Source organism: Rhinolophus ferrumequinum, chromosome 17 (genome assembly GCF_004115265.2).
Source record: "Rhinolophus ferrumequinum isolate MPI-CBG mRhiFer1 chromosome 17, mRhiFer1_v1.p, whole genome shotgun sequence".
Classification (NCBI taxonomy): Eukaryota; Metazoa; Chordata; class Mammalia; order Chiroptera; family Rhinolophidae; genus Rhinolophus; species Rhinolophus ferrumequinum.
The window spans coordinates 11236024-11258337 of NC_046300.1; the positions used below are offsets into that span (position 1 = coordinate 11236024).

General features: G+C 50.2%; 2 protein-coding genes across 2 annotated transcripts; one reads left to right on the forward strand and one right to left on the reverse strand.

Annotated features, from left to right (window-relative positions):
• Positions 1-869: 869 nt before the first annotated feature.
• LOC117036539 (5-beta-cholestane-3-alpha,7-alpha-diol 12-alpha-hydroxylase) lies at positions 870-3065 on the forward strand. The gene has a single exon (XM_033131440.1). The coding sequence runs from the start codon at positions 1007-1009 to the stop codon at positions 2510-2512; it is 1506 nt and encodes a 501-aa protein (XP_032987331.1). The 5' UTR covers positions 870-1006; the 3' UTR covers positions 2513-3065.
• A 1708-nt stretch (positions 3066-4773) lies between these two features.
• On the reverse strand, positions 4774-20652 carry ACKR2 (atypical chemokine receptor 2). The gene is made up of 3 exons (XM_033132125.1): positions 20586-20652; positions 11660-11771; positions 4774-6635 (listed from the first exon to the last, which is right to left on the reverse strand). The coding sequence occupies exon 3, from the start codon at positions 6620-6622 to the stop codon at positions 5462-5464; it is 1161 nt and encodes a 386-aa protein (XP_032988016.1). The 5' UTR covers positions 6623-6635; positions 11660-11771; positions 20586-20652; the 3' UTR covers positions 4774-5461.
• Positions 20653-22314: the final 1662 nt, after the last annotated feature.

Genomic DNA, 22314 nt, shown 5'->3' on the forward strand with positions numbered 1-22314 from the left:
TCCTGTGGAGGGTTGCTGCACAAGGCAAAGGGAGCTCACTCAAGAGGGATGTGGAAATCCTACAGTTGTCTAAGGACACAAAGTCCCTGTTTGCAGGTCATTTAGGAAATTGAGTCCTTGGAGGGTTATCAGAACTGGTTGAATTGAGTCTGAACCTCATCTGTTGCAACAACAGGCTAGGCTGATTTAGTAATAATGCCGCAGATTCAGTGGCACAGCTCTCCCCTTCTTGAGCCTGCTGCAAGGGACCTGACCTGACATCTCCAGAAAACCCCAGGTAACACGTCAACTCACCTCACCCAAGCCAGGGCAGATGTCAGAGAAAGGCCCCACTACACTTTGAGCCAAGATCTTAGATTGTGAAATAAAACAATTTGTTTGAAGTCAGTTCATAATTCCAAGATTCCCATCTGTCCTTCTTGCTACAGAAGTGTGCAAGCCAATTGTGCCAGTGGCGGGGCCCCAGGCCAGAGGCTCAGAGACTGAAGTCTTGCACCATGCTCAGTCTGGAAGGCTCTGTGGGTCTTCTAAAGATGAGGAGGGGTAGATGTGAAAGTTAGTGCTTCTTGCATTTCTGAATACAAGATTTCTGAATGACATAGCAAATTAATGAATAAGTGAATGCATGGGTAAATAAAGGTGGGAATGGTCGGTAAGTCAGGCGGGTGAGAGTGGGGTCAAGGAAGGCTTTGTAGAGAAGATGCTGGAGCTGAGTGTGAAAAAGCTCAGAGCAACGCCTGAAGCTGGTGAGGGCGCTGTGATCATAGCTAGATGCTTCTTTCTGAGATTTCTCCTGGTCCCCGCCTCTTCCTCCCACATGACCAAGCTCTGGCAAGTGCTAAAGCCACTCCCAGATGTGTCTTGCCAGGGCTATTTGCTATAACTTGCAGCAACAGGGCAAGGTCCGGAAAGACAGCTTTCCCGTCCCAACTTGTCAAGGCCTCCCAAAAGCTCCCTGGCATCCAGAGAACAGTGTGTCCAGAGCTTAAGCTGGAAGAGCACAGCCATGGTGCCCTGGGGTCCGGTGCTGGGAGCTCTGCTGGTGGCCATTGTGGGGTACCTGTGCCTGCTGAGGCTGCTCCGGCAACGCAGGCCCCAGGAACCGCCTCTGGACAAGGGCTCTGTGCCCTGGCTGGGTCATGCCATGGCTTTCCGGAAGAATATGTTTGAATTCCTGAAGCACATGCGAGCCAAGCATGGGGACGTGTTCACGGTGCAGCTAGGAGGTCAGTACTTCACCTTTGTCATGGACCCCCTCTCCTTTGGCCCCATCCTCAAGGATGCACAAAGAAAACTGGACTTTGTGGAGTATGCAGAAAAACTGGTGCTAAAGGTATTTGGATACCACTCAGGGCCAGGAGACCACCGGATGATACACTCAGCCAGCACCAAGCATCTCATGGGGGATGGCTTAGAGGATCTCAACAAAAGCATGCTGGACAGCCTTTCCTTGGTGATACTGGGGTCCATGGGCCAGAGTCCTGATGCCAGAAGCTGGCGCGAGGATGGCCTCTTTGACTTCTGCTACAATGCCTTGTTCAAGGCCGGCTACCTGAGCTTGTTTGGCTACACAAAGGACAAGCAACAGGACCTGCTACAGGCAGAGGAGATATTTGTGCAGTTCCGCAAATTTGACCGCCTGTTCCCCAGATTTGTTTACTCCTTGCTGGGGCCCCGGGAGTGGCTAGAAGTGGGCCGGCTCCAGCGTCTCTTCCACAAGACGCTCTCTGTGAAACATAACTTAGAGAAGGATGGAATAAGCAACTGGATATCCTACATGCTGCAGTTTCTGAGGGAGCAGGGAGTTGCCCCAGCCATGCAGGACAAGTTCAACTTCATGATGCTCTGGGCCTCCCAGGGGAACACAGGCCCTACCTCTTTCTGGGCCCTCTTGTTCCTCCTGAAGCACCCAGAAGCCATGCAGGCTTTGAGAGAAGAGGCTGCCCAGGTCCTGGGGGAGGCCAGGCTAGAGGCTGGGAAGTCTTTCAACTTGGAGGTCAGTGCCCTGCACCGCACCCCAGTGCTGGACAGCGTGATGGAGGAGACACTGCGGCTGGGGGCCGCGCCCACCCTCCTCAGGGTGGTGAAAAGCGACAACGTTCTGAAGATGGCCAGTGGGGAGGAGTACCGGCTCCGCGCTGGAGACATCGTGGCCCTCTTCCCGTATCTCTCAGTGCACATGGACCCTGAGATCCACCCCGAGCCCACTGCCTTCAAGTACGACCGCTTCCTCAACCCCAATGGCAGCCGAAAAATGGACTTCTACAAGGCAGGCAAAAAGGTCCACCACTACACCATGCCATGGGGCTCGGGCGTCTCTATCTGCCCCGGGAGATTCTTGGCCCTCAGCGAGATGAAGCTCTTTGTCCTGCTCATGATCATGCACTTCGACCTGGAGCTGGTGGACCCTGACACACCGGTGCCGCCCGTGGACCCCCATCGCTGGGGCTTTGGCACCACACAGCCCAGCTATGACGTGCGCTTCCGATACCGCCTGCGGTCTCCTGAGTGAACCCTACCAAGGGGGCCACAGCCTGGCCGGAGGGCCTCCTGTGGGGACTCCACCTCCTCTCACCCCTCTGAAGCCCCGGACACCCACCACTACTCCTGCCTCTGCTTCTGTGGGACCCCCTACCTCCATCCTGGTTGAACTCCTTGCTCTCTGGCCTCCTTCTGGTCACCTCTCAGGCTTATCATTCTCTCTTCAAAACACCGTCTCTCACAGTGGGTTCTATAAAACCCTCGTCTCACAGGAAGTCCAGGGGAAGAGGAAATATGTGTGGGCACGTCGGTTTGGGAGATACACGTGCCTGGGCAAATCTGGAAGCATGGAAACGCGTTACCATGAGTAGCGCAGCGTCCTGCAAATGTCAGCCTCCACCCCCACCCATGCTGCTTTACGTTTTCCTTCAATACCTACTCCACGGCCTGTGGGATTCACATTCTAGAACAGTGTTGTCCAATAGTAATACCGTGTTTCCCGGAAAACAAGACCTAACCAGAAAATAGTTCTAGCATGATTTTTCAGGATGACATCCCCTGAACATAAGCCCTAATGTGTCTTTTGTAGCAAGAATTAATATAAGACCTGGTCTTATTTTCGGGGAAACATGGTACAAAGCAAGCCACATGTGTAATTTTTTAATTTCCTAGTTGATATATTTTTTAAAAAGTAAAACAAGTAAAATGCATTTGTATAGTATATTTTACTTAACCCCCTATGTTCAAAGTATTAGCATTTCAACATGTAATCAATAAAAAAAAATTAACAAACTATTTTTACATTTCTTTTTTTGTGTTGTCTTCAAGATCCAGTGGCCTTTTTATCCTTGCAGCATGTCTCAATTCAGACAGCCACATTCCAAGTGCTCGAGGCCACGTGTGGCCAGTGGCTCCCATATTGGATAGAGCGGGTCTCGGGAAATGCTGCTTTTCATGTAGGTGTTAGTCAAGGGCGTCCTCAGTGCCCTCGTCTCCCTCTGCACAGCCACCTTGGGGTGGGCTCAACCCTCCCCTTGGTTTCCACAATCATTGCTGAGCTTAGAGCTCACCCCTACCCCGAGACGCCCCCCCGCCGAATCTCCCTATGGGGGGTGGGTCTCACAGCATCTCTGACTCCTTTGGCCCACGCAGAACTCAGCATCTGCGCCCCCATCCCCGACCTCTGCTCTGAACCACCCCTTCCCCCAATTTCCCTGCCTCTCTCTGCTCAGACCACCACCACCCACCCCATCCTCCCAGGCAGATAGGGAGGAGACACCCTCACCGCCTCCTTCTCCCTCATCCACATACTGTCAGGCACCAGTTCTGTCAGCTGGACCCCCTGTGGTGCCTCTGACACCGCACCCCCTCCTCCCCACCCATGCTGTGATTCTTAGACCTGAGAACTCAAGCGTTTCTCTCCACCCTGGGCCCACCAGGCTCTCTGTCTGCCCTGCTGCCAGAGACCTTTTTCCAAAAGTACCTCTAATTGTTACTCTTTTATTTTCGGGCTCCCTATCCCGTCCACTCACCTAACACTTAAGTTTTGCCACACTTGGTCCCCAAAGTTTTCATCCAGTGCAATTCAACTTGGCCAACCTTGTTGAACCTTCCCCAGTGGAACAGTTTGTAAAGCACAGTTGCTTGCTTTTACTGCCAACCCCAGTGCCAGCTATTCCCGGAAGATTTCTTCCATCTTATCCATTCCATCCTCTGGCCAGAAATGGCCTCCATCCCCCGGGGGCTCCCTTAGCACTGTTTTTATCACAGCACATCTGCTATGTACGTGCCCTTGCTTTCTGTGTCCTGGTTTCCTCCTCCTGCCCCTTCCCCAGACTGGAGCCCATAGGGCTTGTTATCTTATCCCTTCATCTCTGACCCCCAATTTCCTAAATGTAGATTAAATTATAGAACCTTGACTTCCAGTCTCGGCTAATTTACTTCGTGTCTTCAAATCATGATCCCTGGTACGTGAGGGAGCCAGCAAGCACAGAAGCAGAGGTGGGAACGTGCAGGAAACAGCCAGGGGTGCCTGGCATCCCGGAAATGAAACACGGAGTACGGCGGGTGTCAGGGTGAAACGATGTACAGCATTCTACTTGTGAAAGCGCCAGCTTTGAAGTTGGACAAAGATTTTGAACTTGATTGGGCAGACCCCAGGGAGCACTGAAGGGTCCTGAGAGGGGCCAGGGGAGGCAGAGGGAGACGGTGTCCAGGACTGCCAGGAACACGTGCTCACTCTGCCTCCCCCGCCCCCGAGACCTCCCATATTCCTGAGCCATTCCCAGGTGGACCGTCTCCAGCTCCTTCTGATTGCCAGACCGGAGTCACCACCATGGCTGGGATATTAAACAATATTTCCCTGGCTGAACTAGAGGGAAGGGAGCAGCCTGGCGGGTGGAGGGCCTCAGGCTTCTCTGCGGGAGACGGGAGTGGAGAGTGACGGATGAGGCGGTTGTGGTCACTCTGGCTGTTGGATGCAGATTAGATGATAGGGGAGAGTGACGACAGGAAACGCTGGGAAACTATTACAGCAACTCACGCAAGAGAAAGAAACAAGTAAAAAGTTCAGTTTTATATTATATTTTACTTAACCCTATATAACCAAAATACTAGCATTTCAACATGTAATTGATATAAAAAATATTAATGAAATATTTTTACAGTTCTTTTTTTGTGTTGTCTTCCAAATCTGGCATGTACTTTTACCCTTGCAGCATGTCTCAATTCCAAGTGCACGCGGGCCATGTGTGGCCAGTGGCTCCACACTGGATCGAGTGGGTCTAGAGAAACGCTGCCTTTCATGTAGGCGTTTTGGTCCTGCAAGGCAATAAAGAAAGTGGAGGAAGGAGGCAGGACTGAGCTAATGCTGGTCGGGGCTGAGAACTAAGAAGTCACCACTGAGGCCCTTGGAAAGGAAACCAGGCGGATGCCCACCTGAGCTGCATCCCCTCCACTCTCGCCAGCCTGATGTGGCCACTTAGGCTTCACTTTTCCCCACGTCCCTCTTGTTGGGGGCGTCCTCAGTCTGCCTCTCCCCAAGGTCATTCATGCCGGTCACTTCTTCTTGGGCAGTGAGGCTGCTATTCTCAGAACAGCTGGACAGTGGGGCCTGGGCAGGGCCGGGGGCTTGGTGCCGTCCAAGCGTCGTGGCCAGCAAAGCCTTCAGGTAGTGGCGGAAGCGGCGGCTGGAGAAGGCATAGAGGATTGGGGTGAAGCAGCAGTGAAGGAAGGCGACACTCTCCGTCACCTGCAGGGCATAGTCCAGGCGCTGGCTGATCCTGCAGTCCCCAAACACGCTCAGGTCCATCAATGAGTGCAAAAACAAGGTGAGATTGTACGGGAACCACAGCACGAAGAAGGCCAGCACGAGCGCTACGGTGATCCTTAGAGCCCGGCCCTGACCGGGGGTCTTCATCCGGACCAGGACAGAGCCAATGCGGGAGTAGAAGAAGAGCATGACCAGGAGTGGGAGGAGAAACCCCAGGAGGTTCTGCTGGAAGCGGAATACGAGTTTCCAGATGGTCGCATGCCCCCCGAAATCCGGATAGCAGCTCCACACACCCAGGGGGTGCTCATGTGTCTGCACAAAGACCATTTCAGGGATGGAGACAGCCAGGGCCGCCACCCATACCATGGCAGTGAGGTGCCAGCGCTTGGCCCGGGTCCTCAGCCTGTGGTGTGGCTGAGCGTGGACAACCTCCAGGTACTTGTCCAGGCTCATGCAGCTGATGAAGAAGATGCCACTGTAGAGGTTCGTGGTATAGAGGGTGCTCACCATCTTGCACAAGAAATTCCCAAAGACCCAGTGCCAGACCACGGAGATGCCCCAGAAGGGCAGCGTCACCACAAACAGGAGGTTGGACATGGCCAGGTTCAGCAGGTAGACCTCCGTCATGGGCCTGCGCGGCATGTATCGGAGCAAGACCACGAGCAGGAGGAGGTTCCCGCCCAGGCCCAGCACAAAGACCAGGCTGTAGAAGACGGGCAGGAAGACTTTGCCGAAGGAATGCACCTCGTCCTTCCTGCACAGCATGAAGGCCACCTGGTCCAGGTAGTACTCATAGTCGTAGAAGGAGCTGCTGTTCTCAGAAGTGGCCACCTCGGTGGTGAGCGGCACAGCAGAGGCGCTGGCGGCCATGTCGGGAGGAGCTCTGGGGACCAGAGAGTAAGTAGTGGGAGAGAAATCAGACAAAACCAGGCGTGCCCTACCTCTCTCCAAACCCACTTTTGCTACTGCTCTGGGATGTCCAACAGACTCTTCACATCGTCGTCACTATCTGCAGTCTAGCGAGTACGAGCACAAGCAAGGGGAACCCCAGTCTACCACTGAATAGTTATGTCCCCTTGGGTGGGTGACTTGTTTCATTATGGTTTCTCTTCCTTATTTCTCTCTCATCATTTATAAAGACTGATAATGTCTTTCTGATTTTTACTATTTAGTGCTACCAATTCACTTATTTGTTTTGTCTCCATCCTCTTACTCATGTGTGGCTTATAAATTATTCTTCTTTGTGTGGCTTAATGCTTTCTTTTTAATGAGAGTTTCTCTTCAGTGGGGCTTGTTTTATCTATAAATATCTAGTGGGTCCACTCTGGCTTTGAACTTTCTTTACTTCTATCACCTCAGGATTTCTTATTTTTGTTTAAAGTATTTTATTTATAAATATTTAGTTTTATATCAATATTTTCCCATAAATATTTAACATTTTAAAAGTATTTCATCCAGTAGTTCTAGGTTTGTAGGAGAAAGGTGTGATCCATCATGTTGACAGACTCAGGCCCTACGAAACCTTTCCACCCCTCAGACTCTCCATCTTTAAAATGATAATGACATAGTACCTATTTCACGGGGTTCTTGTTAAGCTTAAAGGTAGGCATTCATACGAAGCCCTCAAGCCCTAGGAAGACTGTCCAGAACACAGTAGGCACTCGATAAATGTAAGTTTAAATTATTGCTTTGCCCAGAACTGAGTCCATCACCTTCCACTGATTAAACACCAGCCTCTTTTCCGCTCCTGTTTCTATCTAACTGAATAGCACGACCACCTACTCAGTCACCTAAGACTAAAATGTGGGAGACATCCCAGATCCTTCCTCACCCCACTCACCATAACCCTGTGAGTCTCTACTTCCTACTGCCTTTTGAATATGTCCACTATCTCCAAGTTCCAAAAAATATATACACGATACTCTTAATAAAATTAAGAATACATGCGCGCGCGCACACACACACACACACACACACACACACATTGAAGGAGTTTGAAGAAATGAAAGGGAAAGCCAGTGAATGACAAGCACAGGATTCAAGATGGTGGCTGCCTGGGCAGGAGAAGGCCTGAGATGGGGGCAGGTCACTGTCCATGGTCAAGTTCCCTCTGGACAGTGGTTTCCCAAGTTTTAATTGTATTATTAAAAATACTTTTTAAAAGAGAGCCTCTCATGAACCAGTGATAAAAGACTGTCATGAACCAAGGATTATGTTCAATCTTGTTCTGTGTTCCAGAAGGAGAAAGACTTCACATTCAATATATTAGATTGTTCACCAGTGGGGACCAGGGTTTGGGAAGGGGAGAGGAAGGAGATAAAAAAGACTGTGGCCCAAGCAAGCGATCATGCACAGCCACCAGAGTGGAGGCTTGTAGGCTGGCCCCTATGATAATGGGCTACAAATAGAGAAATACAAATCAACTCCACTTTGTGCCTCTGAACTTTATTTTTTATTTGTTGATTCAAGTGAGATTGAACTTTTTAGGATATTCAGTGCCAGTATGCATTTCTTCTGTGAATGATTTATTGTTTTAATGGGTGGGATTTTATAAGAGGTTTTCATATAGTAAGGATTTTAGCTTTTTACATAGATGTTGCACACATTTTCCCCAGCCCTTGCTGGTAGAAGTTTATTTTTTTTCCAAGTAGAATTTTGACATAGATGTTGACTCAGGCCCTCATCTGACCCTTCTAGTATCCTTGACACTGATCTCACAGCTAATGGAAATATCCAGTCCTGCTGGGGTGGAAACTCTTCTAGGGAAGCCCTGGGGTCCTCTTACTCCTCGCACCTCTCTCCCACGCTTGGGTTCCCGTCATATGGCATCTGGCTATGTTAGGGGAAATCACACATACACCCTGTCCGCACCCCAAAAGCTCAGACTGGGCAGCTTAATTTGGGGCCAGACTCTACTCCTGACTGGCCTCAGGAGCTTGACCCTCTGTTTTCTTTTCCCGGTCCTCCATTCCATTCTTGTGCATCTGGGGTCTCCTCTCCCTGAGCCCGTCCATTTCTGGGGCAGCTGTGAGAACACCCCCAACACACATGGGCTGGTGTGGGAGTCTGTGAGCTACTGGGGTAGGGAGGAAAGAAATGCTCTTCTGGACCTGGGCCTGATTAAGGTTTACTGGTAAGGAGTTGCCACTAGTTAAACACCAGTAATTCCGGTCTGTCAGCATTGAATTTGATCCTGACCTGGTTTTACAAAATCCTTGACTTTTGCTTTAACAAACAAACCAGTCTGATGACAACATTGATCAAAGCAAGATATCAGGATCAGCAAGCCCCAGGTTGGACCCCGCCTCCTTTACATGTTCCCTCCACCTGGACACTCCACTGGCCCCTCCCGTCACTTTCACCCATAGTACCAACAGTGACAACAGCCACCAGCACCCCCACGTGCACGTGACAATTGGCCAGGCACCTTCATAGCCACTGTGGTAGTCCTGTAAGGCAAACCAGCAAGAACCTGCCAGGCCCATTTGACCCAGGGGCAAAGTAACTTTTTCACAATCACATGGAAAGTCACTGGCTGAGCTGCATCTGAACCCTGGGTCTTCAGACTCCAGGAACAGTGCCTTGTTCCCAGTGCCATCTCATCCTTGGCTTCTGTGCTGACACCTCCAGCAGTTACCTAAAGGGCCACCTGAGAGAGGTGTGATTTGGGCTCAGGAGACCTTAGTGGCCCAGGACGTCGCCCTCTGGCTGGCCCAGCCTCTGTAGGTCCCCATTAGTTCCTCCTTGGAGGACGCAGCCTCCCTGTGGGTAGCAGATAATGGCCTCCCAAAAACATCCACGCCCTAACCCCTGAAACCTATGAATATGTCACTTTATACATCAAAGGGATTTCACAGAGGTTGAAGTTTAAGGATCTTGAGATGGGGAGGAGATCCTGGATGGCCCAGGTGGGCCCAATGTGATCACAAGGGTCCTGATAAGGGGAGGCAGGTGACAGTGTCTGAATCAGAGAAGGTGTGACAATGGAAACAAAAGTCAGAGTAACACAGTTACAAGACAATGAGTGCAGGCATTCTCTAGAGGCTTCAAGAGGCGAGAAACAGATTCTCCCCTGACCCTCCAGAAGGAACGCATCCCTGCTGGCCCATTTTAGACTCCTTTCTAGAACACGAAGACAATAAATTTGTGTTTTTATAAGTCACTGAATTTGTGGTATTTGACACACTGCCAATAGGTAATATACTTCCTGTGACCCTGGGTGCCCTCAAAATCTCAGGCTGAGGGAGCAGGAGTGCATCACGTCTACCTTCTTCAACTTATAGGTGGGGAAACTGAGGCTCAAAGACGGGGAAAACTTGTGCAAAGCATACAGTGAGGAGTCAGTAGTTGTACTGAGTCATGAACCTCATTTTATTGGCTGCCCTTCAGGTCTGTTACCCCATCCCTGACTGTCCCTCTAGCTTGTTCTGTTTGTCCTTATTGCCTGAATTCATTTCGTTTATCCAGCAACACTTTGAGAGGAATGAATGGGGTTATTCTATCGTAGTATGAATCAGCAGGTGGTAAGGCAACCCCAGACAAAGCTCTGCAAAGGAACTTTTGGGGAATCCAGAGAACTATATAGAGGCTAGAGAGGCAAGCTTTAAAACGCAGGGATATCAAGGGCAAGGTCAGCTGGGATTCCCCTACAATGAAGCCCAGGGCCCAACGGCCAACCACAACTTATCCATAGGGCAGTTACATCATCCTGGTGGTGACTTCCCGAGGCTGCTTCCCTAGGCTGGCTCCAGCTTTGACTTAGCAAGAATCTCTGGCTCAAGAGTAATGTCTCCTCCTAAGGATCCAGGGCTCGCCTCCCAAGGCCTCTTACAGAAGTCTCAGTTGAGGCAATGAGAGAATATGGCTACGTGCATCTAGACAGGAAGGCAGCCGTGTTAGCTGAACTCCTTCTACGAGCCGAACACTCACGTACAATTTTCTCATTTAATCCTCACCATATTCTGGGAAGCAGTACTATTATGATCCCGTTTTCCGGATGAGGAAACTGAGGCTTGGAGACGTGAAGCCCAGTTGTTAACAGCTTCACATTAGCAAATGACAGCCAGGATTGGAATACAATGTAGAACTGGTGACCCTTTCTCCCCAGCTCCCCTTCTCAACATGGACCAAACTTGAGTTTAAAAGATGAGCCTCTGATAGTGGGACTTCCAGCCTCAGCAACAAGTGGCAGGGAAGATTCAAAGTCAGTCATGAGCTGGAGCCAGCTCCTATAAGCTTATGGAGCCAGTTGTGCAATATCTGGGAGGCATTCGGCAAACAGTCATATGGAGTTAACGGATTCAGAGATGTTCGGTTGGTAGCTTGAAATTGGTTTTGGTGGGAATGTTTACACCATAGCAAATGGTACAAACTAGAGCCCCCCCCCTTCCTGGGTGTGCCCCCCAACCCCCTACTGCTGACAGCTGGTTGTTAAACCTTTACCTGTATAACCCTGCTCAGCGCCTTGTGGAGCTTGACCAAACCCTGACTGTCTCGCTGTCTCCCTGTCTGTGTCTCCCGCCACCTTCCCTCTTCCACCTTCCACATCAATCCCACAGCTGCCCTCCTCCCCAGCCAAGAGCCCAAGGACAGGGTCACGTGTAGGTGCCCCTCAGGTGTCCATGGCACTCCCACGCTGGGTATGCTGCCAACAGTGTAGCTGAGACCAGTGAACAAATAAACAAGATCAACTGTGACTCCAAGAGGCCACACTAGCTTTCAAAATATAAAACGAAGAATAACATTTGAGGTCACTTCTAGCAGACAATCATTGCTGGCTTCCTTACAACTTCACAATCATATCCTGTAAAACGTAATCCACACCGTCCCCTCCCAGAAGCCTGCCCAGGCCACTGGCCTGGTGCAACCCCTCTCCCAGCCCGGCAAGCACTCACAGCAGGTCCTTACCTTCAGTGGTCACCTCCTGGAAGTAGTCACCTCGTGATAATCCACTTGCCTCCTGTGCTACACTGGCGTTTTCACAGACGTTGCGATTACCGTGCTAAAGTCCAGCTGCCAGCTGCTTGAAAAAGTTAAATATTGAGAGTCATGTCTGATAGAAAGAAAAGCAGATTTATTCATAACGCCAGCATTCGGGGAGAGCGGTGGACTCCTGTGCAAAGGCCATCTGCTTGTTCTTAGAACGGGCAGAAGCTTTTATAGGTACCTAAGAACAAAGGAAAGGGGGAGTCGGTGAGGCAGGTCCCAGGGCTGACGTGCTTCCTGGGGTCTGGTCAGTTTTAAGATAATGTTATCTCCAGACTGGCCATTGCGGCCTGGGGCTTTATGTGTCACCAGTAAATTCCAGTGTCCTGGTGCCTGAGGAGTAAGTTGCCCTTTTCAGGGTAGGATTCTGTTGATTAAATGGATTAATAAGGTCAGTGTAGCCTTAGGAAAGGGAACAAAACAGAGTTCTTAAGTCAATCAGTGAGGGGAGAAACAAAGAGAAAACAGCTGATTATCAGGGTGGATCAAACTGACAAGTGGTCAGACAGAAAGTTACTGTGTTTCCCCGGAAAATAAGACCTAGCCAGACTATCAGCTCTACTGCGTCTTTTGGAGCAAAAATTAATATAAGACCCGGTCTTATTTTACTATATAAGACCGGGTCTTATGATAATTTTTGCTCCAAAAGACGCATTAGAGCAGATAGTCTGGCTGGGTCTTATTTTGGGGGAAACATGGTATGTAGTGAGTCAAACTGCAAACTAGCTAAGTCTAATTACATTATTGATTTACCGAATTTCACCCTTACTTTCCCCCGTCATATGTTCATTTCATTTCTATAAAATCAGTAAGGTTAGATTAGAGAGGAACCAAAACAACTATAGTGTTTAAGACATTTTTTAAATTCAGGGCTACAGGCGACGTATCCCTACTTCCCTGCTACTTCCTGCTGAGAGTGGGCATAGTCCCTGCCGGTGGGCACCCGAGTTCTTTGCTATTCAGTTAAAGTGGGGAGGCGGATATGGAGGAACCACATGAGAACAAACCGGCCGCTTGGTCAAGCGGCTGCTGGATGACCATCTGTAGATGAAAACTGCTGTGTCCCAGATGACACAAACTGTCTGTTTGAAGAGGAGCGTAAGGTCTTCAACTGACTCAGAGGAACAGGGGCGACAGGCCTCCTTTCTGGGGAGTCCTGCGGAGACTTGAATGAAACAGGTTTGATTCGAGGGAAGTGGACCCAGCCACTGACCCTCTGAAGCCCGACAACCGTTGGGGTGCTTGGGAAAAACTGTAAAGGGTCCCTTGCATTTAGGAGCTAACTGGTCTGTCAGAGACCCCCTCCCCCTCTGGGCTTCTAATAGTCCTCGGTCCCCTGGCTTTCCGGGGCTATAATGTGTGGAGGGGCCGGTCTGGGGGAGGTGCCGGTCCCCCATATTTCCTAAGTGCCTGCTGAGCCTCTCCCACATGAACAACATAGGAAATAACAGAATTGAGGTCAGAATCCAAAGCAATGGGCAGCAATTAGAGCCAGGGCTTAGTGTCTCCTGACAAAACTTTTCCGGAGTCCTTCTGAAGTCTGATTTGCTCGTTTTACACTTCCTCTAAGGTATGGGCCAATGGAAGGAAGCCAAGCCTAATGTTTTCCCTATCCTGACTGAATAGTATAATGGTTCTGGCCCACTGTTACATCCCTGATAAAGAGGTTCCGATCCTAGAGAAGGCCAGGATATTTGTTTAAATGTCTTTAACAAGTGAGATAAGGAAAACGAGGAAAGAAACAGTGAGACTGTAGACGAGGCCAGAGGCAGGCCAGATTTGGGGCTGCAGTTAATAGGCAGGCCAAGTCCAGGGCCCCCTCGGAGTCAGCCCGACAGCTCCAGAAGAGAAAAAAGAGTCTGCTTTGGATGTGGAAGCCCAGACCATTGGAGTAAGAAGTATGCTCAGCTTCCAAAGCAGCCATGCCCCCTGTGCAAACTACAAGGGCACCGAAAGAGGGACTGTCCTCTGCTCTGAGGGGAGTGGGGACCAACTCCTTCCCCACAAAGGCTGTGATTGACTGCCCAGTGGCTCCTCAGAAGAAAAGAGGCCATTCTCATCACAGGGGAGGAACTGCGGGTGACCCTGACGTGGCAGGTGTTATGACGAGCCGGGAAAAGAAGGAGGAGGGACACAAGCTAGAGTGGGGCTAAGTAATGTATTTATTTAATATCTAATCAATTTATTTAGCAATATGCAGTAGCAAAAGACAAAGGCAATTAATAGAATGTGCTAATGACAGAAAGTAAAGGTGGTTAAGACTAAACTCTATACATTGATAACAATGTCATGAGAAAGGAGTACACTGTAAGTTTAAGAGATCCCAACACATGTTTACTATTGATCAAAAATCACTTGGCTAAATACACAAGTAACATCAGTAAGGAGTATCCAAAAGCAGTAATAAGCTTTATAGGATAGTAACTATTACAGTAGATGCCAAAAGCTCACCAAACAGGTGGGGCGGGGGGGGGGTAAGGAGAAAGAACAGCACTGGAAAAGTCATAAATCAAAACCTTGCCAGGTCTGTAGCTGAGAGAAACTTAGGCGTCTCCCACACCACTGCTTGCTAGTTCCCAAGAACGCTGCTGACATTGTCGTCGTTGTTGTTGGAAGTTAGGAAGTCTTCTGATACTGCAAGCTGCAACCTGCATACAAATTCCCAAAGATGCTAGATGATGACAATTCACCAACAAAAGAAGTCTCTACTGTCCATTGAGGCAAGTTCTGATCTCTTACTCCAAAACAATCCAATCCTGAAACAATCCAATCCTGAAAAGCAGTCCTGAAACAGCAAATCTGCATAGCAATCTCTTGAAACAGCAATCAATCAATCTCAACCCACCTGAGGTCTATCTTATATGTCTTTTTAGATGTACCCCAGAGCCAAGCTTTGTGTTCCTACCACCCCTCTCAAGGAATAGCCAGTTCGGGAGGGTCCGGCAGTCAATGATAAAAATAAAGAAAATATATTACTTATCCAGTTGAAGGGCTAGTTCATCCGGACAAGCAATATCTACTGTTCTTGCTTGGGACCATCAGCCCAAGGTCTTCCAAAGCCTGGCAACGTGCCTGTCACGTCGTCCTGATATAACTTCGCTACTTCTTCACTTTATCTGCTGATGTGGACGAAACAGACAGAACAAAGAGGGAATTCTCTCAACCCCTGATCTAGAATTTCTTTAACCCTAAGCTAACCATCACCTCACAGCACAGAAAGTACAGCAAACATTATCTCATGTCTCCCCTGCTTGGGAGGATGAGACCAAAGGGGGAATTTACTCAACCCCTGACAGTACAGAAATCACCTCACATACAGGAACAGACAAAAGCTGATAGATAAATGCTCACATCAACCAATGAAGGCGAATTTTCTTCAACCTCTTCCCTATAGCAGGTAAGCCTGTTAATTTCCTGATTGATTGTAGGAGTCATTTATTCTGTCTGGACTGCTCACTCTGGACCTGTTTCCTCTGAAACCTCCTCAGTGATGTAAACAAAGCTCCTAAATTTGGGCTCATACTCAAGCCTGTTCCTTACCATTGGCCCATACCTTAAAGGAAGTGTAAAACGAGCAAATCAGACTTCAAAAGGACTCCGGAAAAGTTTTGTCAGGAGACACTAAGCCCTGGCTCTAATTGCTGCCCATTGCTTTGGATTCTGACCTCAGTTCTGTTATTTCCTATGTTGTTCATGTGGGAGAGGCTCAGCAGGCACTTAGGAAATATGGGGGACCGGCACCTCCCCCAGACCGGCCCCTCCACACATTATAGCCCCGGAAAGCCAGGGGACCGAGGACTATTAGAAGCCCAGAGGGGGAGGGGGTCTCTGACAGACCAGTTAGCTCCTAAATGCAAGGGACCCTTTACAGTTTTTCCCAAGCACCCCAACGGTTGTCGGGCTTCAGAGGGTCAGTGGCTGGGTCCACTTCCCTCGAATCAAACCTGTTTCATTCAAGTCTCCGCAGGACTCCCCAGAAAGGAGGCCTGTCGCCCCTGTTCCTCTGAGTCAGTTGAAGACCTTACGCTCCTCTTCAAACAGACAGTTTGTGTCATCTGGGACACAGCAGTTTTCATCTACAGATGGTCATCCAGCAGCCGCTTGACCAAGCGGCCGGTTTGTTCTCATGTGGTTCCTCCATATCCGCCTCCCCACTTTAACTGAATAGCAAAGAACTCGGGTGCCCACCGGCAGGGACTATGCCCACTCTCAGCAGGAAGTAGCAGGGAAGTAGGGATACGTCGCCCGTATCCCTGAATTTAAAAAATGTCTTAAACACTATAGTTGTTTTGGTTCCTCTCTAACCTAACCTTACTGATTTTATAGAAATGAAATGAACATATGACGGGGGAAAGTAAGGGTGAAATTCGGTAAATCAATAATGTATTTGGACTTAGCTAGTTTGCAGTTTGACTCACCACATAGTTTTCTGTCTGACCACTTTGTCAGTTTGATCCACCCTGATAATCAGCTGTTTTCTCTTTGTTTCTCCCCTCACTGATTGACTTAAGAACTCTGTTTTGTTCCCTTTCCTAAGGCTACACTGACCTTATTAATCCATTTAATCAACAGAATCCTACCCTGAAAAGGGCAACTTACTCCTCAGGCACCAGGACACTGGAATTTACTGGTGACACATAAAGCCCCAGGCCGCAATGGCCAGTCTGGAGATAACATTATCTTAAAACTGACCAGACCCCAGGAAGCACGTCAGCCCTGGGACCTGCCTCACCGACTCCCCCTTTCCTTTGTTCTTAGGTACCTATAAAAGCTTCTGCCCGTTCTAAGAACAAGCAGATGGCCTTTGCACAGGAGTCCACGGCTCTCCCCGAATGCCGGCATTCTGCACGGGATCAGGTGGAACTTAGCAGCCCAGGGCTGGCATCGGAGACGCATTCAACCAGTGAATGGAACTGATCAGCAGTCAGCCCTCGCCGCCTTCTCTCATCTCATTTCTCCTTTGCCTGGTTTTCTGCCTCCCCCACTGGCAGCCAGGGCACAGCTGAGCCCAAACGCCCCTACCTCCAAGTTGTTTCCTCAGCCTGGGCCAGCTCTGTCCCAGCAGCCTTGACAGCCCGTGGCCGTGGAGCGTGACTGGCCCAAAGCCTCCACTGTTTGCACTTGAGTCACGTTCAAGTGCCACCTCCCGCTGGTGTAACCTCCCTGGACTAGGCGTCATGGGATGTGCCTTGTTATCACCCCGAATCCCTCCCTCAGGAGGCTCCCTTGACTGCTGTCCGGGGGACTAGGGCCCTTGTTCAGCTTGGGATGGGTCCCCCGCTGCCTGTAATTCTTGCATCCCAGCCCAGCTGGAAAAGTTGAGGCAAAAGTTGCGAAGTGACTCACTCCAACCACAGTCCCCAGCTGTGGAAAGCGCTCTGGGGTTAGGGCACACATGGCAGACAACCTGCCTTTGGGGGAACTGGTAATAGTGTTGGGACCTCTATTTTCCTCCTCCTGATTTTGGGAAAACACCAGATATTAAACTCTACTGTGTATATAACAATAAAAGCCACCACCACTACAGCAACAATAATAATAATACCCACCACTTACAAAGCACTTACTATGGGCCTGACTCTGGTCTCAGCACTTTACGTGTATCAATTCATGTCATCCTTGTAATAACACTCTGAGGCAGGTACTATTATTATCTCTATTTTACATATGAGGAAACTGAGTCACAGAGAGCCTAAGGAACTTGCCCAAGGCCACACAGCTAATAAGTAGCAGAGCTGGGTTTTGCACCAGGCCCAGAGTCCGGGCTAGCTTATTAACACACAGGGTGAAGGGTGGGGACAGAGATGGAGAAGTGACAGGAGACCGGCTGTCATCGCTCAGGATGCCTGAAGGGAAGGCTGGTTGGGAGGCTGATAGTGTGTGAACGGAACACAGGAAAAGGAACTGAGAACCACACGAGAAAGACACGGGTAACGAAGTGCAGTGCCACGGGAATGGCACGCGGCGAGAGAACTCATGAATGACTAACTCAGGGGGCAGAAGTCACATCTCTACTTCACCGCTCAGTTTGCGATGACCTTGGGCTTAAACCTTCAGGCCCTGCCAGCCCCGAGACAAAGTCAGGGCTTCCATCCTGGAGCCCTTGACTTCCACAAGCCTGTTTTCTCATCCATAAAATAAACAGCACTTCCAGTGAAGGCTTTGGTGAGGGTTAAATCGGGTGCAGTCATTGTAACAGCCCTGATGGTGCGCTGGCTAGGACGCCGGGGCAGGGGCTTTACACACACTACCCTATTTCTCCTCACATTTACCTTGCATGTGTTAAATACTATTATTTGCCCTGTTTTATAGCTGAGGCCACTGAGGCACAGAGAGGTTAAGGAACTGGCCCAATGCCACAGAGCAAGTGAGGAGTAGAGCCAGAAACTGAAAGCCAGAGTCCATGATCTTAAACACTAAGTTACATCACCTCTCAAAGAAAACAACAAGCCAGTTTTGGTCACCCTCTGCCAAGCTTGATGTGTATTGATGTCCTTGTTGCTCACAACAACCTTAGGAGACAAGCACTATTGTTATTCCCATTTTACAAATGAGGAACTGAGGCTCAGAGAGGGGGAGAAACGTGGCCAAGGACACACAGCAAATGAACTGCAGGATTGGACATCAGTCCCTGCCTTGGGCTCCAGAGCCTGAGCCCTGAACCACACCCTGGGAGCTGAGCCCTTCCTTCTGACTCACAGGACACACAGCTGCCCTCTGCATGGTGCCCCATGGGAAGCATCTCATTTGGATTCATTGTGATGCATAAAACCCAAGGAAAACCATCATAACCAGTCCTGACATTTACAGGCGGGCCCTGCCCATACTTCCTGAGGCTCTTTTATATCTCAGTCCTTGAAAGTCCTCCTGGCTTCCTTTTGGAGAGGCAGCAGATGTCACCTCCTTGGTTTCACAGGAAGCCCAGGGCTGCACCACAAGCCAGGCAGAGCTGACCCCAGAGCCCTGACCACTGAGTCCTGGACCACTGCACACAATACTCTTTCTCTACTGTTTTTTCCCCCACTTTCTTCCGCCTTCCCCACCCACTCCGGTTCAAGCCATTGTTTCTCAGTCTAGTTGTGCAGGACACAGCTCCCTGGCCCATGCTGGTGTTATGAGACTTGCGCTCCCCCCGCTGAGGCAGTCGGTCACCAGTCGTCGGTCGGCTGCTCACAGCAGCTCATGGCAACTCTCGCCGGCTGCCGGCCGCTCATGGTGGCAGCACAGCAGCCCGCAGCAGCACACAGCAGCCCACGCCAACCTCCGGCTGCTCACGGGAGCCCAGCTCCCAGGAAGAGCTGCTGCTCACAATCTTAGCTGTACAGGGTGCAGCTCACTGGCCCATGTGGGAATCGAACCTGCGACCTCAGTGTTAGGAGCACGGCGCTCCAACTACCTGAGCCATCATGCTGGTCCCACTTTCTCGACTTTTTTAACATGTATTTTTCCTGATTACAACAGTAACATATGCTTAATGAAAAATGGGCAAATACAAGAAAAAAACAGAAAAGAGGCTAAAAGAAAAAAATGCCCCATAATCCTTCACCGACCCCTAAATAACCCCTGGGAACATCTCGGTGCATCTTGTCTATTTTCATGCCCAGAGCCCCTTCTGCTGCACCAAACCTCCCTGGATTTGTAGAATCACAGAGTCTGACCACAGAGCGTGGCCTTGTCCAGCCTCCAGAAGGGCAGGGTCCTCTGGAAGCCTCCTGGTTGACATGCCACCTCTTGCTCCCTGGAGATGTGAGGCCCACCTGCTCCCTACACTCCCTGGGCCCCCATATTACTCATTGTTTTCTGGCTCTTATCGGAAAATGGGATGTCTGTGACGTTGAGAGTCACAAGGCAGCCCCTCCCTTCAAGGCATATTTTGGTTAATGAACAAACACTAAGCCGTTTAGAGCAGGACCCTTCAAGAGGCTGTCGCCACCAAGAAAGTGTGATTTGTCGCATCTTTCCTGAATTATTCCTGCTTTTTTCCTTTTTGGCCTGTGGTTGTTGCCTGAAATTCCACCACTAGAGCTCCTTGCATTGGGGTTTCATTGCTATGCTGGTTCAAAATCAAACACCACCACCACCCCGGCACCCTGGGGAGGGTGGTACACTCAGCGTGGTACAGTGTGGAAGAATAGACAGAACAGATTGGTCTGCTCCTTAATGGCGGAGTAACCCTGGGAAAATTACTTAACCTCTCTGAGCTTTAGTCTTCTCACCTATAAAATGCCTCCTTCGTGGAGTTTTTATAATAATTAAATGAGTGCCTGGCCTACAACTATTGGTTCCCTTCCAGGCCCTAAAATGACTCTTGGCTCAGGCTGGGATGGATATGGGGGAATCCTGGAAGAGTTTGGGGGCAGAAGGAGGGGGCTGAGAACTTGGGGGAGGCGGTGGGTGGTTGGGGGTGGTGGGGGGTGGGGGTAACAAGAGGGATTGGGGGCACAAGAGAGAGTGTGGAATTGTGCAAAAGAAGAACACGAGCTGGGGAACCTCATTCCTGGAAAGGGGGACCCTTAAAGACCGTCTCCCATCATAGTACAGCTGAGGAAAACTGAGGCCCAGAAAAGAAAGGGAATGGCTGAGGTCACCCAGTCACATCTGTTACCAACTCTCAGGGATTTTCAGAATCCACAAAGCAGACTCTCAAGGCTGAGTCAAGAGGGGAAGGACCGGCAGACCACCTTACACCCAACAACAGTTGTGTAGAGAGAAATCTCCACAGGGACCGTTAGCACCTCCCTCTCCCCACACCTGTCGCCTTTTCTAGGCCCCTGGATCTTGTATCGCTCCCTGTAGTCCCTGGGCAGACCCCTCCCCACTCCCGCCCAGAGAGTGGCCACAACCCTACCAGAGCCAGACCCACTTGCTGGGGGTGACCCACCCCGTGTGCAGGAGAGCAGCCGCGCCTGGGTCCTCCTCCTCAGGGAAGTGCCGAGGGAGCGATTCTCTTTATAAGCACTTCCCCTCTCTGGACAGCATCCTACACACATCCTGTTTAAGGCTGAAAAGTAACCCCTCTGCACGTGCCCCAGACTAACCTCAGCTGCACAGCCACAACATGTCACCCTCAATGAAAATGAGTCAAGCTCAAATGACCACCCTCTACCCAGTAAGGAGCACCCCCACCCAAAATAATGTCATTACTCAGGAAAACATGTGGTGTCCCAACCGCACCTCTGGAACGATTTCCCAGCAGCTGAGCCAAGGCACTGAAGCCAGCCCAGTTCAACCATCCAGGCTCTCACTTACCCTATCCAGGCAGCCTCCGCAGCCTCCAGCTTCGCTGATCCTGGCCGTCTCTCCAGCAGGCTCTCTCCACGGCCCTCCTTTGCTGACTGACCACCGTAACTCCCTTCAAGCAGTGCGGTGTCTGCTTCACCCACAATGTGTCAGCAATCTTCTCATCTCCTAGACTTTCTAAACCATCTTCCCTTTCCCACTTCTCCCCCTGCCATCTCCATCACGGCGTGTATCTCTGCAGGGCATCTGCCTATTCACTTGTCTGCTCCCCGATTGGGTCAGGAGCTCCCGGGGCAAGGACACTACCTGACCATCAGCTTGAGCCCAGGGCTGGACAAGAGCAGAGACTGAATGGACAAATGTATGTGTGTGACACACTGCCTGCCTTATGCTGGGAAGCATGAGGGTACCATTCCACCAGGACAGCACCTGTGGCCAGGGTGAATGTCTCAGCCACCTTCACCTCCAGCCACACCACCAGCCTGACGCACAGCAGGTGATTGGTGAACGCCCGTTGCCTCTACCTGAATCATGCAGTTACCAAATAATGCCAAGTGGTTAGAGGTCCTGGCATTGGGTACCAAGCCTGAATCTGACTCTGTGTGTACCTGCTCTGTGACCTAGAGATGGTGGCTTTACCTCTCTGAGCTTTGGTTTTCAGATTGCATTGGGGGTGGTGATGGTGCCTCCCTCAGACAGGCATGACGAGAGCTGCACGCTCCTGGACAGGTGGACATGGACTTAGACATATGCCTTTCTCTGGGGTCCACAGGCCACCCAGAGTTGAGGCCACACCTGTGATGGGTTCTCATTCCAACAAGGAGAGGAGGGGACCTTCCAAGTGGGTGGGTCTCCAAATCTCTCCAGTCCAAATGCTATATTACCAGTAGGGAGAAGAAGGCCCAGGGAGCTGCCCAACAAAAGCCACAGAGGCCTGGGTCCATCCTGGGGAACAGCTAAGTTCTAGAACCTGGGCTCCTTCCTCATCCCTTCCCCTCTTTTAAAAACTTTTTTATTTTAAAATAATTTTTAGACTTGCAGAACTAGTACACAGAATTCCTGTATACCTGGAGCCAGCTTCCCCTAAGGCTAACATCTTACAAACAACAGTGCAACAATGTGAGCCAGGAAATCAACGCTGACACAATACTACTGACTTGTGTGCACATCTCCTTCAAATGTCATAAATTGTCCCGCTTATGTCCAGGATCTGAAGCAGAATCCCTCGTTGCATTTGGTTGTTGGGTCTCCTTAATCTCTCCAATCAGGGATAGTTCCTCAGTCTTGCTCTCTTTCATGACCTTGACAGTTTTGAAGAGAACTATAGCGTGTCCCCA

Bases quoted from the DNA above. Each gene is read 5' to 3' on its own strand.
- ACKR2 (XM_033132125.1), bottom strand. From the start codon at position 6,622: ATGGCCGCCAGCGCCTCTGCTGTGCCGCTCACCACCGAGGTGGCCACT.
- LOC117036539 (XM_033131440.1), top strand. From the start codon at position 1,007: ATGGTGCCCTGGGGTCCGGTGCTGGGAGCTCTGCTGGTGGCCATTGTG.